At 56.7% G+C, this 13,683-nt stretch overlaps 1 protein-coding gene across 1 annotated transcript in view; it reads left to right on the forward strand.

Annotated features, from left to right (window-relative positions):
* GREB1 (growth regulation by estrogen in breast cancer 1) overlaps positions 1-13,683 on the forward strand; it is an 81,565-nt gene that overhangs the window by 8,182 nt on the left and 59,700 nt on the right. The window contains exons 4-10 of the mRNA XM_015564943.1: positions 3,911-3,972; positions 6,220-6,402; positions 6,734-6,880; positions 7,071-7,196; positions 9,527-9,640; positions 10,099-10,242; positions 11,311-11,496. Of these exons, the coding sequence (XP_015420429.1) occupies positions 3,911-3,972; positions 6,220-6,402; positions 6,734-6,880; positions 7,071-7,196; positions 9,527-9,640; positions 10,099-10,242; positions 11,311-11,496 (962 nt within the window). The remainder of the gene's footprint in view (positions 1-3,910; positions 3,973-6,219; positions 6,403-6,733; positions 6,881-7,070; positions 7,197-9,526; positions 9,641-10,098; positions 10,243-11,310; positions 11,497-13,683) is intronic.

A 13,683-nucleotide genomic window follows, 5' to 3' on the forward strand; every position in this document is an offset into this window, starting at 1 on the left:
CCCCCCCCGCCCCTCTCCATGCTGTGGCTCTGTCCGCCCGGCGGCGGGCACGGGTGGGCCACCTTTGGGGACGCGTCAGCACGTCACACACCGCTTACGTCTCCCAGTAGACGATCTCTTTGTGGAATGGAATGAAAATGAGATTTGTCTTATTTACGTATTATTTATTTTTATTGATTTCAGAGAGAGTGGAAGGGGGAGAGTGAGAGAGAGACATAGAAACATCAATGATGAGAGAGAATCATGGAATGGCTGCCTCCTGCACGCCCCCCACCAAGGATCAAGCCCAAATCACGGGCCTGTGCCCTGACTGGGAGTTGAATCATGGCCTCCTGGTTCATAGCGTGATGCTCAACCACTGAGCCACGGTGGCGGGCGAGGTTTGAAATGTGACTACCTTCCTGTAGAAACTCCATCATTTAGTATCATTTTTTTTTAAAAAAAAAAACCCTGTATTCATGAAACCTCCCCTACGTGCTTACCTATGTCAGGAATGGGACCCACACTCTGTCCGAGCCCTTCCCAGAAGCGATCGGGGGTGAGGCGGGAGAATAAGGCTGAGTGTGTGTTCCTGCCTCCAGAACCTGCATATCCCCTGTAACTGCCGGGCACCCTCCGCCCGTCTCTGCTTCCCCTGACCTCGCACCTCTCAAGAGGTGTCCCTCTTATCCTGGTTTTAGAGGTAGGCTTGGCCCTGTTAATGAACTTGCCCCAGGGCACATGAGAAAAGGAACAGGGGCAGGATTTGAACTCGGCTTTTCCTGGCTCCAAATTCTACCCTTTCATGAATGACCACACCTCCTGGTCCCGTCTTCAGGTCAAGGTCAGCAGTGGGTGGTAGACACTGGGACTTTGATCTTTCAACCAACCACTGGCTCACGGAGACCCCGACACCCGGGCAGAGTTGAGCCTGGCCTTCTTGGTTCCTACATTTATCAAGCTCTTACTGTGTGCCAGGCTCTGGGCTCAGCTCACTCCCCCATCAGGGGAGGCCGAGAGCCCAGGGAGCTGGGTTCCAGTCCTGCATGTGACCACAGCTTGCTGGTGGCGGCCGGGCCTCAGTGTCCTCCCCCACGAGGTGGGGAGGCGATGCCCACTCCACTCCTGACCCCTCCGCAGCGTCTCCCCTTCGCCCCGCTCTGGGGTTCCTGGGAGGAGAAGCTTGGTGATGATCTGTCTGTTCCAGGCGTAGCCTCGGGGACAGCTTCACTGTGGGAGCCAGTTGGGTGGTGGGAGTTTATGGGAAAAACTGGGTTAACTCCCTTCCCGGTTCCTTCTGCACCTTCCATGTGTACAAGCATTTAGACGTCCCGCGTGTGCTGGTGGGTAAGCGCACTCGGGACATCTGCTGAGCACGTTTCCTGTCTGAGGCCTGTGCTGCGGATGGAAGGGCGGGAGGACCGACCCAGAGAAGGAACCGGAATAGCTCCTGCTCTGAGGGCGGGGGTGGGGGCACCCGCCCCCCTGTGAGCTCTGAAGCCAGGCGATGGATGCTGCCTGGAGGGACAGACGGCCCTGGGACAGTGGACGCCAGGGAGAGAGAAGGTTGAAGCCAGCTCTCTCCTTGGGCAGGTTCATGGGCTTGTTGTCACTAGTTCTCGGGAAACAAGAAAAATCCCAGGAAACTCACTCTTCCAAAGCCGCTCCCGGGTGGTTGGCGTCAGATTTCATTGCTTCTGAGGCCACTGGGGGTGGAAGGTGTGGGGGCCCACCCGGCGTGGGGGGCCCGCGTTTGATCCCGCGGTGGCGGCTCCCCGGACCCCACCACTCTGTGACCGAAAGGAATTGCGAGGGCAGTAAACCCTGAGGGTCTGCGAGGTGGAGACAGGACCTTTCAGTCCGTTCCCCACCAGCCTGGAACCGCTCCTGCTCCTCAGGCAGCCAGCGGGGGAAGTGGTGTCTTTGTTAATTGCTCGCCAAAAAGTCCTGGGAGGCGGGTCCCAGGCCGGTGGGCAGTAACCGAGCCTTTCTTCTTCTAAAGGAACTTTATGCTCTCGGCTTGCACACTCCACACTGTGCAGGTTTCCTGCAATTTCCTGATGGCCGCACCGGGCAGGCCCGCCCAGCTGTCCGGGGCGGGGGGCTTCGGGCTTTGTAGCGGCCATAAAACCAACTGCGGGTCATCTTGGGGGAAGCCATGGCCAGGCGCCCCTCCCCCGCCCATCATTGATCATGGAGAGTCTTGTTTTAGTGACCGAATCCACAGGGATTTTGTCTGAGAAAGTGGAGAGGTTACAATCCAGGTGTGTATTTCAGTTTTCTGTTTTGACGGGAATGCATCTAAATCGGCTGATGGCTGAGGCAGTGCAGAGAGAAGAAAACTGTAAGCAGAATGTTCATCTGTTAGGTGGGGGGAAGCGAGTGTTTTGTTCACCCAGCAGGCAGGTAATGAAGCATTTGTGGAACGTGTCACCCCGAGCTGAGGTGGGCCTGAAGTTTAGCCGGGGCCGCAGAGCCACGGGGGACCCGCTCCTTCTCCCGGGTCCTCCTCGGGGGGCTCAGCGTCTGCTGGGAGACCCCGGGCAGCCGGGCTCGGAGGCTGCACCCACCACGGAGGCCCGCTCACACAGATCTCGGCAGGACGCTAGCCAGGGTGGCAGCGTGGCAGGGACCGCCGAGGGTGAACAGCTCCAGGGGCGGGAAAGCTGCCTCGGGGATGTGGTGTTCGCGTTGGGCCCTGAGGCATGAGTCACATTTTGCCCGATTGGTGGGGCTCAGCAGTTGAGCGTCAACCCAGGGACCAAGAGGTCTCAGGTTCGATTCCCGGTCAGAGCACATGCCCAGGTTGTGGGCTTGATCCCCATTAGGGGGGTCGTGCAGAAGGCAGCTGGTAGATGATTCTCTGTCATCATTGATGTTTCTATCTCTCTCTCCCTCTCCCTTCCTTTCTCTAAAAACTCAATAAAAATGTATTTTAAAAAGAGAGAATCAGATTTTGCCAATTGGAGAAGAATACTAGCAACAGCTACTTTATGGAGACTTACCCTGTGCCAGGAACCCAGGACGTGGATGCGTTCTCATCTGGCCTGTATCTGTGAAGAAGCAAAGGCACAGAGAGGCTACCGATTTGCTCAGGGTCACCCAGCTAGTAAATGACTGGCCCCGAATTTGAACCCAGATGACCTTGCTTCTGGAGGTTTAAGCAAGTCCTAGAGGGCAAAGGGCCTGTCAGGCAGAGGGACGCGGTGCATGAGGGAGCTTGGCTGCTGGAGGGCTGGGGAGGACTTCCCGTGGCCCCAGCAGGGGCTGTAGCGTGGGGTCAGGGGGGTCCTGCTTGGAGAGGTACCCAGGCAGCCGTTTTCAAATCGTAGGGTTGGACGGAGAGGGAACAGTCTAGTGTGTCTGTCTTTCGTCGTCGGCAGCTGCTCACACGTGGCCAACCCTGTTTCACGTACAACTCTTCCTTCCTCTCGACTTTCCAAATTATTAGGTGGCAAATCCCAGACGCCATGCCATTCCACCTGTAAACGGTTCAGTATGGACCTCTAACTGATTAGGGCTTTTTTGTTGGAAATTCAATAACATCATCGGATTTACCCCCCCCCCCCATTTGACATTGATTCCTTAATAATCTCAAATCACCAGTGTGCTCGAATTTCATTTTATAATTGTTTTTCACAGTTGGTTTTTAAGATGAAGACCCACATGAGATTCTCCCAAAGCAAGCGGTGGTGTGTCTCTCAGGCCCCTCTGGTTTGTTTCCTCTCTTCACATACTCACCCTTCCCTCCTGGCTTTCCCCTCAGTTTATAGTGTAAAGAGACATCGGGAGGACTCGAATCAGGCCGTTACCATGTTTAAGTTTGCATTTTAGGAAGATCTCTTGGAGGCCACACGAATAGTTGATTTTCATGAGTTTCAAGAGAAACTGAGGCAGGGGTACTAGTTGTGAGCCTGTTGCCGGATTCCAGATCATTCCTGATGGTCGGCACCTCCGCGTGTGGTACCATCACGCCCCCTGGGTGTGTCCCAGGTGGGCCTCCTGCCGTGAGCCGTGTGCTCAGAGACCATCCTCCGCATCAGAAGGAAGCCACTGTGGATGCTTCAAAGAAGAATCCTGTGACTGTGGTTCTGGAACGAAGCATAGAGCTCGTTGAGTCCTCCCCTTCCCTTTTATGGCTGGGAAACTGGGGCCCGGAGAGAGCGAGCCACTTCCCCCATATCTCTCAGCGCTGTGAGGGCCTCGGGTGGGTCAGACGTGTCTCCTGACCTGATCCATCTGAGCTCTGCTCTCTAATACAGCTGTGCCTGTCCAAGGGAGAGGAGGAAGAAATGACACTTGCTGAGCACCTACTATGTGCTGAACACATAGTGGGCACTTTGCCCTCCTCATGCTCTTCAAGATGGATTTTGTGGGGACATGCCATAGCAGAATGGTTCAGTCCTAACTCTCATACTGCCCTCCCCCTTCCCCCCATGGGTGAGTTACTTTCTCTCTGTGCTGGATTCCTCATTTGTAAACCGGGGAACGTGAGAATCGTTTTATAGTGCTTCTGGAGGTTAAGTGAGAACATTTATCATGTCAAGTGCTTGGCTCAGTGCGTGTTTACTGGTCAGTGTGCAGTAAATGTTTGCTGTTATCATCTTGTTTACAGACGAGAAACCCAACGCTCAGAGACCCTGCCCGAAGTCACAGGAGTAGGGAGCAGGATTTGCACCCGGGTCCCTCTGACTCATGCTCCACAGCAGTGAAGGGGGAGAGGGCAGACGCGTTCTCTCCAGCAGAAGGGAGATCCTGGCTTGGTGGCCGCACACACAGGCGCCCGCTCAGGATCTGCCAGTTAAGCAGATGCCACCACAGCTGCTCAACACAGCGGCACCGGACCCGCGGGGCGATCGCGGCGTGCCACCGCCGTGTGTGGTCAAGAGCGATTCATTGTGCCGGGCTCTTTCCCGTGGACGGGGCACTGCAGGGCTGGTTTCCCTTGGCCTGGGGCTCTGTGCCGGGCAAGAATTGGGGATTCGGGTTCCACGCGTGCTTTCTGGGCCTGTCTTCTAAAGGCTATCGTAGACCCCCAGGTCCGAAAGGCGATTTCCAAAGAGAGGGCGTGCTGGATTCTTCCTCATGAAGACGTTTACTGCTTTTCAGACAATTCCTCTGAAAGATTAGAATGAGGGCATGTGTTCAGCTGGTGGTTTAAACCATGTCCCGTCTCCTGGGCGTGGTTGGTAAGCCGGCCTGCGGTCCTCATGGTTGGCCCTCCCCGGCCCGGGGTCATCTCTCAGCTCCCGACCAGAAAGCGCCTCCCTGCAGCCTCCCTGCCGCCTCCCTAGACACTTCCTGTACCGGGGAGACCGAGGCTTCCACTGTCATTTCGGAACCACAGAGAGGCGGGCTGTGGCCTGTGGTCCCACCCCTGCTTCCGAAATGGCCCACAGCCCTCATTTCCCCCGGGACCAAGGCCTCCAGTCTGTGTCTGGACAGGAAGGCAGTGCTGGCCTCGGCAAATGGCTCTGCGCATCCTCCGTCTTGCGGCTCCATTTCTCGTTTGTCCATCGTTTCAACACTCGGGTCAGAGTCCCTTCCAGGGAGCGTGGGAGGTCTCAGGGCCTTCGTCTTCGATGGCAGCTGAGCTGTGTGTCCCAGGGTCCCCACCTTGGAGACAAGGGGCTCAGTACACGTGTTCGATGATGACGTGGGTGTATGCAGAGAAATCACCCGGCGTTCACTCGTACAGCTACCTTGTTTCCAGTCTCCTTCCTCCCTCCTGTATTTACTAGTGATCTGACAGATCGGACACATGCCGGGCACTCATCTGTGCACCTGCACCGACATACACAGACGCAGCTCACACCCCCACGCGGTCACACCGACCCATGGGGTGGTTATGGGGGAAAAGGCAGGGATCACAATAACTACACCACTAAGGAAGGCATCGCAAGGCCCTCTGAGCAATATAAAGAGGCTGTCGGGTCTGGAGAGCAGGGAGGTGGCCCTGTGGGACAAGGGAGATGCCTGGAGGAGTGGGCGTTTGAGTGGAGTGTTGAGTGCTGGGCAGAGGGCGTGCAGGTGGGGCTTAACGGAGGGAGAGCATGTGCCCGGAGGCAGGCGCGTGGGGGAGTGGGCAGGGGGAGTCCGTGGGAGTGGGACCAGCCCAAGATAACGGGGACCTTCGCCCCGTGGGGTGCTCTGGTGGCTGGTGAGTTTCCGGGAACGGTGTGTGATGGAGGAGGACTTTGCAGGGCAGATGGGGCAAGTTCACCGTGCATCTCCCTCCAGGATTCTCTGGGAACTGTGTTGGCTGCGGCAAGAAGGGCTTCTGTTACTTCACGGAGTTCTCCAACCACATCAACCTGAAGCTCACCACGCAGCCCAAGAAGCAGAAGCACTTGAAGTGTTACCTGGTCCGCAACGCACAGGGGGTGCTGGCCCCCGGCCCCCTCATCTGCTGGAAAGGCTCGGGTGAGCGAGGGGGGGCGCGGCGGCGGGGTGCCCTCTGGGCGGGCCACGGTGCCCGTCAGCAGGGCTTTGCAGAGAGGCAGCTCTGTAGCGGGCACGGTTGCGGGCGAGAGGTCTGTGTGTGGCATTAAAACGCCACTTGGCATGACGGGCAGCCAGTGTACAGCGCCAGCCTAATTGTGTGGGCCGTTTACAGTAAATTTTAAAAATAGGTTTATGTCGACCAGGGAGAACTTGTGTCATGTTTCTCTCTCTCCTCCAAACGCTCACCTTCGTCCTCCCCTGACAGTCAGTGTCCCTCGGCTGGGGGTCACGGCCCTGTCTTGTCCCGTAGAGCTCCGAGGACGGCAGGCTCCCACCGGCCCTGGCTCCAGCTCCCTCTTCCCGCCGCCGCCGGACAGCTCCGGGCCCCCGGCTGCCTGCTCCAGTGAGCCCAGTCCTGGGACGAACCCCAGCGCCCCGGTGGGGGCACAGCCGGCAGGTGAGGCAACGGAGCGGCCCCCAAGGAGCCCCCCGCGTGACTGCCTGGTGATGCGGCCAGCCCTTCAGGGTGCATCGGGCTGCCGTGTTCCCTTTCTCTGCAATGCCTGTGCCGTTCACCTTGAACTTGGAATCGTTTTCAACACGGACTGCTCTCTCTCTCTCTCTCTCTCTTTCTCTCTCTCTCTCAGGCCCAGGCTCCGACCCCCCCTCCCTGCCCGCAGCGGCAGGCCCCGCGGTGTTCAATGGCAAGGACTCCCCGCAGCAGCAGCTGGCGAAGGGCAAGCTGCCGGCAGGGCCCCGGCCCTCAGCACTAGGTAGCGGTGCTCCCCAGGGGCCTGCCCTTCTGTGGGTCAAGGCTTTGGGGGGATGAAGAACTGTCACCCAGAATGCCAAGTTATCCCCCCTCCCCCTCTGAGACATTGGGTACCAGAGGGACAGCTGCTGGGGACATCAGTGGGGAGACGTCATGGGCTCCAGCCTGTTGGGTGCGAGGCCCAAAGGGCGGAATGTCTGCAGCTCCCCCGCCCGGAGCCCGAGCCCAGCCCCTTGCAGTTGGATGCAGGCCTTGTTGTTTGGTTAATCCTCACCCAAGGGAATTTTCCCATTGATTTTTAGAGAGTGTGGGAGGGAGAGGGAGACACAGAGAGAGAGACATGGATGCGAGAGAGACACATTGATTGGTTGCCTCCCACATGCACCCTGACTGGGGCCGGGGATCGAGCCTGCAAGTGAGGTACATGACCTTGATTGGAATCAAACCCGGGACCCTTCAGTCCTTGGGCCGACGCTCCAACCACTGAGCCAAACTGGCCTTGACACTTGAGGACAGAGGTCGGGGAGTCGGCGCTGTGGCCTCAACACAGCAAGACCAGTAGCTGCCTCAGAGGCTGCAGCGTGGAAGGAACCCCCTGTTTGAAAGCTCCTTGTAAACAGAGTAGATTATGTTTTTAACTCTTTATTCACTTTTTAAAAAATGTTTTCTTGATTTTTAGAGAGAGAGGGGCAGGGAGAAAGAGAGAGAGAGAGAATCACTGATTGGGTGCCTCCTGCACCCCTCCTACGGGGGACGGAGCCCGTGCCCTGACTGGGAATGGAACCGCGACCTCCTGGTTCATGGGTCAGCCCTCGGCTACTGAGCCTCAGCAGCTGGGCTCTGCCCACTTTTTAAAGATGATTTCCTCTCCGTCTAAGAAGGCGTGAGAGGGATTTCGGATCCCTTTTCCGAGACTGTAAAGCCATCCATCTCCAGCTGCCATGAGCTTGGGTGGCCGCATGTGAAGGAGGCATTTTCTCGTTCTCGGAGATCTTTTGAGACGGGCGGGGCCCAGGCGCGGGCAGATTGCACAGGCCCCACTGGTTCTGCCTGCTCCTCCTCGGGCCACGCGTAGAGGAACGCTGCTCTGAGCAGTGGTTCATCTCCCCTGGAGATGCCTTAGGCCAGTGGTTCTCAACCTTGGCTGCACATTAATCCCCTGGGAATCTTTTTAAAATCCTGATTTCTGGGCCTCATCCTCTAGAAATCCTGTTTCTTTGTTATGGGGTGGGGCCACAACATTATTAACAGAGAAACAGAATTTCCGGAGGATGAGGCCCAGAAATCAGGATTTTAGAAAGATTCACAGGTGACTCTAATGTGCAGCCAAGGCTGAGAACCACTGCCTTAGACTCACCAGGGAGCATAGCCGCGCACCTGGCCCCCTCCCCACCCAGGTGCTGGGGTCTGGTTTCCGTGGGATGGGGCTGCAGCAGGCGTGGAGGATTCTAGAAGCTTCTCAGGTGAGTTTAATATGCAGTCAGGATTGATTGTGCAGCTCTAAATGTAGGGGGAATTTTGCATCCGAAAATTCTTGATGTGAATAACCCATGGACCGAGTGTGAGTCACGGCCCGCTGTCTCCCCATGTGGGCAGGTGACTCATTGCAGCAGTGGGCACCAGCCTCTGCTCCCCTTGATTTTTTTAGTCTGAAATTAGCTTTCAAGACTGGTTGGTGGGAGAGGAGCCCGGTGGATCGGTGCTGCCCCCAAGTGGTGAAGTGTGGTGGTGGCTTGAATGGGTGGCCGTTCCTCGCGTGAGAGGCTGAGAAGTGGGTCTCCGGGGCCACCATTGATTGGGCCCAGACTCTGTGCTTCATCTATATTCTTTTTTTAAAAAAAATATTTTTTATTGATTTCAGAGAGGAAGGGAGAGGGGGAGAGAGAAATAGAAACATCAGTGATGAGAGTGAATCATTAATTGGCTGCCTCCTGCTTGATTGGGGATGGAGCCCACAACCCGGGCCTGTGCCCTGACCGGGAATCGAACTGTGACCTCCTGGTTCCTAGGTCCACGCTCACCATGGCTGGGCCACACAGATTCTCTTTAGTCCTGATCAAAGCACCTTGCGGGGTAGGTTTTATCTCCCCTTTTAAAGGCAGAGGAGCTGAGGCTCCGGGTTAAAGGTCAGGCACCCGCACAGCTTTGGGGTGAAGCATCACAGGGGCTGGCAGGAGGTGTCCTGAGGCCCAGTGATGCCAACAGACCCCGAAACCCATTGCAAACTGATTTTAAGAAGTACGAGTGAGTGTCCTGCGAGCCAGGGGCTGTTTTATTAAAGCCCCCCCCCCTCCCCCGTGACAGCCCAACTCTCCTCTGAATGTTCTCCAGGTATCTTCTCAAACTCCGGGCCCCCCAAGAAGCGCCACAAAGGGTGGTCTCCGGAGTCTCCCTCGGCTGCGGACGGCGGCTACCCCAAGGGAGCGGGGAGCAGAGCTAAGTATGGTGAGTGAAAGGAGCCTTGGCCCAAATCAAGGCTCGGGCATGGCTGGTGGCATGTGTGCGTGTGTGGGCCTGTGTTTTTGTGTGTTGGTGAGGATTTCTAGGGAGGCTGACTTTGGTACAGCTAAAGGCTGTCCTGCCGTGTGTTCGAGTTGCTTAACAAGCCTAGGATCCCTGCACGGCAGTGAGATCCCTGATCCCGAAGGAATTTGCAAAGGCGCTTGCCTGCCACCTGTCAGGGATAGTGGAGAGGAGAGGGGGTCACTTGGTGGGAAAGGTTGGACCAAGTGACCTTAAAGGTGCTTTTGGCCTCAGAAATTTGGGATTCCAAGACTTGGGTGCGCCCGTGGGTATGTCAGGGGGTGAGGGTCAGGCTGTAGCAGAGGTGGAGGCCAGCCTGACCTTGGCCTGCAGGGGTGGATGCCTTGCCTGTGTCTTCCTAATACTCGCTGTCTTTCCAGAGAGCGCGGGCGTGGCCTGCGTGCCCCCGGTCGGCTTGGTGGGACCAGCCTCCGTCACCTTTCCCGTCGTGGCCTCTGGGGAACCAGTGTCAGTTCCCGACAACTTGCTGAAAATATGCAAGGCCAAGCCGGTGATATTTAAAGGCAGGTGCAGTGTGCAGCACGTGTCGGGGGTGGGGCGGCTGGAAGGAGCCTGTCCCCTACATCTGGGCCTCACTGCGGGCTGACTCCCAGGGTGTCCTCCCAAGAGAACAAGAACGCAGACACTCCCTCCCGCCAGGCGCCAACCGGGAGAGTGCGCCTCAGTTTCCCCCACAGGCCAGTGCCCTGCTCCGCTCCAGGGGGTCCACTTGCTTGTTCATTTGCCCTTTCCTTCCTCCACTCCCACCACCTCCCTGAGCTCCTGCCGGTGACGGGCTCGGTGCTGGGCGTCCGGTGAGAGGTGGACCCTCAGCCTCTGCTGATGTAAGGGACCGGGAGCCGGTCTGGGCGTGGTCCGTGGTTGCCCTTGGCCGCTGGTGTTTCTGACCGTGAAGTCCGGCTTCGGTTGGGCAAGGATAGCCACGGTCACCACGAGGAAGCATGGAACACTAGATTGGATCTCTGTTTTGTGTCACTGGGAGAATGGGTGGCTGCTACGTGGAGGTCGGTTTGGGGCTCACCTTAAGAAACCGCTTTTTCTAATGAAGTGGGAGACCTTGAACTGTGAGGACTTGATGACAGCACCCACTGCTGGCATCTATGAACACATGCATGCACATCCACACACATGTCCACACATACCCCCCACACACGCATGCACATGTGCACAGTCAGGGCCTTCTGAAGTGCATTAACACTGTATTTTGTCATGCTTGCAGGAATAGAGGAGAGGGGGTGCTAGGAAAGTGGGAGGGGTATCTTACTGCTAGGAAATAAGAGCAGGCACTCCATTCTTTCTCCTTAAAATGGAAGTGGACAGGGTATTCAGGAAGAAGCGGCACACGTAGGTTTCGAACGGGGCCCCGTTGGCCAACCAAAATGCAGGCCAGCATTGCATCGCCTGGCCGTGTTCTCTGCGTGGCCGTGTGTGTCTGGGGGCCTTGGGGACACCTGGACAGGGAAATGGAGCAAGGCAGGCGCAGGGCGTGGTGGTGTGGGCAGGGCTCGGGGGCGGGAGCCCGGGCTGTGCCCGAGGCCCGCTGACCGGCCGATGCTACTCTTCCTGCACAGGCCACGGGAACTTCCCCTACCTCTGCGGGAACCTGAACGACGTGGTGGTGAGCCCGCTGTTGTACACGTGCTACCAGAACTCCCAGTCCGTCTCCAGAGCCTACGAGCAGTACGGGGCCCCCGCCCTGCAGCCCATCTCCGAGGAGATGCAGCTGTTGCTCACGGTCTACTACCTGGTGCAGCTGGGTGAGTCCCTCCCCGCCTGCGGGGACCCCTGAGCTCTGAGGAGTGATCGCTACAGGGGGGCGTGCCCGTACCTGCGTCGCTGACCTCACTGGCGCCCTCACGGCTGGTGGAGGTGGAATCCAGGGAAGGTGCTGGCAGATGCTACAGGGACTGCAGCGGTCATGCCCTGAGGGGCTGGGAAGGGCTTAAAGTAGGTCAAAATCTATGGCGATAATTAAGAAAGGATTTCCCTGCTGAGCTGGAGTTGAGTGAAGACTGATGATCGACTGTCGGGTGTGGGCACCCTTGATGGGCGGAGTCTGACGGGGAAAGGGGGGGACAAATGCATATTGGAGCGGGTTAGAGAAGACAAGCGTGGCAGTGTGGACGTGGCAGCGTGGACCCTAACCCTAACCTTGCTGGGCAGAGGGGGGTGGGGGTGGTTCTGGAAAGGGAAGGGGCTCGGGAGGTCCCACAGCTAATCCAGTGAAATGTTGCCACAGCCCAGCAAGGGGGTGGGGGATCCCCATTGTTTCAGATCCGGAATCGCTGCTGTAGGGGAGCTCAGGGCTCCGCAGCCGCGGCTGGGTGGGGACAGGTGTTCTCAGTAGAAACGTGGTGTTCTTTCCTCCACTCGCCCAGACATAAAACTGGGGCATGTAAACCAGAAAATACCGGCAGGAAACCAGTGTCGAACGTAGTCAGTCTCACTAGGCATCCAAGAGATGCAAGTGAATGAATCAAACAAGTAAAATTTTCCTCCATTAAATGATGGGCAACAACTCGAGTGATGGCTGCCCTGGCGCTAAGGGGGCGGCGAGACCGGTGTCGCCCTGCGCCAGGGCCTGGCCGTAGCTGACGCAGTGAGACCTCTGCCAACAGCCTGGTGGCCTGCAGTAATTCCCTGCGCTCACATTTGTGAGGGTTCAGGCCGAGGATGTCAGCTCTGTAGCAGTGGTTCCCAACACGGGGCACACCACGTCCCACCGGGGGGCAATGTGATTTAAAAAATATATATATATATTTATTGATTTCAGAGAGGAAGGGAGAAGGAGAGGGAGATAGAAACATCAATGATGAGAGAGAATCATTGATTGGCTGCCTCCTGCACACCCCCTACTGGGGATCGAGCCTGTGCCCTTGACTGGAACTGAACCTGGGACCCTTCAGCCTGCAGACCGATGCTCTGTCCACTGAGACAAACCACGTAGGGTGGCAGTTTGCTTTTTAAGGGGGGCAATTTGAGAACGAGTTACTAGGAGTGAAGTTTTTGCATATCTTATGGTTCCAGGGGCCTCATATACAGTATATAAACATATATTGTGACAGATTTGTGTATTTCAGTTCTCTATATATCCTGAAACTTTATTTGCTATTTTTTCATAGCACTTCATATTATTTTTTAAAACAATTTCTTAGTGATTTCTTCCTCAGGACTTCAGCTGTCCTTTCCTTCTTCTATTTTTCTCTTTCATGGATGCCATGTTCTTTGGAAGCGTGTTTAGACCAAGTTCATGGCCCTTTAGGCTTCCTCCCCGTGAACAGGAGTCACTTTTTGAATAATAAGAATTAGGTGCCACAGGGGGGCATCCGGATGTTAGAGATGCTCAGGTGGGTGTGGCCAGAAAAAGGCTGGGAACCACTGCTCCCTGCAGACAGGTGTGCGCTGCAGACTTATCTGTGAAGGCGATTCTCTGGAGGCAATGACGGACAGACTGTAGAGGCGTTGCTAAGTAGGTGCAGGTGCCTCCCTGCCATGGAACAGCACCTGCCCACTGTCACCTGCCCACTGTCAGTGCTCTTTATGAAGATGGCGAACAGCATGGACGTGACTGAGGTGGGATGGGAGGGAAAGGAGACTGGCTCTGAGGCTGTCTGCCCACGGCCCTTACAGCTATGGAAACCTGCCCATGGAGGGAACATACTGAGAAACACAGAAATAGCTGTGGTTCTGTTAGGATGGTGAGGTCATGGCTGCTTGTCTCTCCTCCCTGTTTCCAGCTGTCTGCAATAGGATGCAGCACAAATCATTCAGATCATGTTGTTTTTAAATGGGCTTCGGCACGTTTCCCCAGGATTACCCCTTGTGTTTGTATGAGACCTCCACGTGGGGCGCGTGGGGCGGGCGCTGAACGAGGCCTCCACGTGGGGCACATGGGGCGCGTGGGGCAGGTGTTGAGGCTTCCACCTGGGGCGAGTGGCGGGGGG

Source organism: Myotis davidii, unplaced genomic scaffold (genome assembly GCF_000327345.1).
Source record: "Myotis davidii unplaced genomic scaffold, ASM32734v1 scaffold61, whole genome shotgun sequence".
Lineage (NCBI taxonomy): Eukaryota > Metazoa > Chordata > Mammalia > Chiroptera > Vespertilionidae > Myotis > Myotis davidii.